At 34.7% G+C, this 2,137-nt stretch overlaps 1 protein-coding gene across 1 annotated transcript; it reads right to left on the bottom strand.

Annotated features, from left to right (window-relative positions):
* Window positions 1–281: 281 nt before the first annotated feature.
* On the bottom strand, window positions 282–989 carry LOC133823811 (uncharacterized). The gene has a single exon (XM_062256657.1). The coding sequence runs from the start codon at window positions 987–989 to the stop codon at window positions 282–284; it is 708 nt and encodes a 235-aa protein (XP_062112641.1).
* Window positions 990–2,137: the final 1,148 nt, after the last annotated feature.

Genomic DNA, 2,137 nt, shown 5'->3' with positions numbered 1-2,137 from the left:
CCAGACGTCATTTTCAAGAACACAGTTCCTTCCCTTTTTATCTCAGAGGTTGCCGAGTTGCCCATGTAGAGCTTCTCTCCATTTTCTAGTGTAGTCAGATCAGAGAATGCTGACTTGTTTGCACATATATGACGAGTAGCTCCAGTGTCGAGCCACCATTCCTTTGGATTCGCATCCACCAGGTTGACTTCAGAGACCACGACACATAAGTCTAATTCAGCGACCTCTTGGGATATCGCGTCCACCATATAGGTCTCATTGCCTTTCTTCTTGCGCAATTTTCACTCAGATGATTTATGTCCCATCTTGCCACAGTTAAAGCACTTCCCTTGGAACTTTGGCTTCTTTGCAATTCCACCTTTCGGTCCCAACTTGGGCCCTTGCTTGTGCTTAGGATTCTTCCCCTTTGAGCCTCTATCATGCTCCATCAAGTTTGCCTTGGCAGCATTAGGATTCAAGGTTCGCTTCTCATTACCTTGGTTATCCTCTTCAACGCGAAGTCTGAGAATGAGATCTTCAACACTCATTTCCTTTCGCTTGTGCTTCAAATAATTCTTGAAGTCTTTCCATGCAGGGGGTAGCTTCTCAATAATTGCACCTACTTGGAATGATTCACTCAAAACCATTCCTTCAGCATGGATCCCGTGGATGATCAATTGAAGCTCTTGCACTTGGCTTATCACATTCTTGGAGTCTACCATCTTGAAGTTCAAGAATTGACCAACCAAGAATTTCTTGGCGCCAGCATCTTCAGCCTTATATTTGTGGTCCAAAGAGTTCCACAATTCTTTGGCTGTTTTCTTCACACTGTACACACCATACAGAGTGTCAGATAAGCCATTCAGAAGATAATTCCTACACAGGAATTCAGCGTGCTTCCAAGCGTCAATTGCTTGCTGAGTTTGCACATCTATCTCATCCTCTCCAATAAAGGGAGGATCCTCTTTTAAGAATCTCGCAAGATTCAATGTTGTCAGATAGAAAAGCATTTTCTGCTGCCACGTTTTGAAGTTCACCCCAGTGAACTTATCCGGTTTCTCATTATGGTTCACAGGAACCGTTGAGACCGTGGGTACCAATGGTACCGAAACTTGCACAGCCTAACCCTTAGATTGGTCCTTGGTGGTTGAAGTTGGAGTTCGGGGAGATCCTTCAATGCTTTCAATAGCAATGACATCCATATTTTCAGCCATATCTGATTGGTGTTAGACAAAATTTAGTTATTTTACGTTTCAAACAATGGTATATGATAATTTATAAATATGTATTCACTGCCTAAAACAGTACCAAAACTTAAAAAAAAATTCGCATAAACTAATTGAATTAGGGAGATCTGAATGAGATAATAAAAGCATTTATACAATCAGACATGGGAAAAAAAATATTAAACATGAGGCATTAAGAGCATATCAAAATACAAAAATAACATATATAAAATTATATGGATTTTAAGGACGTGAAGACAATTAAAATAAAAAAGTTATATTGATCCTATGTAAATAATGTAAAAGGTAAGAATCAAATCAATATATATCATTATAAAATAAGAGAAAGGATGATAGACCAATTTTTTTTTAAAAAAAGAAACTAATTACAACGTATCATAAATTACACATATTTATAGCATATTATAAAAGATATCCTAAAGGAAAAACAGATATGTAGAAAGAAAGTATATAAATACTATAAATCAAACATAAATTGAAACAAAAGAATATGACAAATAATATGTTAAATAATCAAACATAATATATATATAGAAGTCACAGAAAACGTAATCATGCATACAAACTTTATATATAAATATATATGATATGAAGTGGTTGAAAACACTGTAATGAAACCGAGATCAATAGTTCACAGTATATATACATATAAATGAAACAAAACAAAAAAATTACACCAAAATTTATTTATAACGAAAGAAATATGTCCTTCTACCTGTTGATCTTCTCCAAAGTGGAAATCTTCTTTAAGATTGTTAGAATTTAAATAAAGAGTATGGAGAAAATTAACAAACATACTAATATATTATTAATTGAAGAACAAGAAAAAATAAATACAAAATAATAAATTATAAAACTGGTAATTGAAAAGAAAGTCGAGGCACGTAAAACACGCTTTCCTTAAAGCAGAT

This window comes from Humulus lupulus, chromosome 3 (genome assembly GCF_963169125.1).
Source record: "Humulus lupulus chromosome 3, drHumLupu1.1, whole genome shotgun sequence".
NCBI lineage: Eukaryota > Viridiplantae > Streptophyta > Magnoliopsida > Rosales > Cannabaceae > Humulus > Humulus lupulus.
Note: the sequence above shows the minus strand (reverse complement) of the source record. Positions and strands in the feature narration are given on the sequence as shown.

Bases quoted from the DNA above. Each gene is read 5' to 3' on its own strand.
- LOC133823811 (XM_062256657.1), bottom strand. From the start codon at position 989: ATGCTTTTCTATCTGACAACATTGAATCTTGCGAGATTCTTAAAAGAG.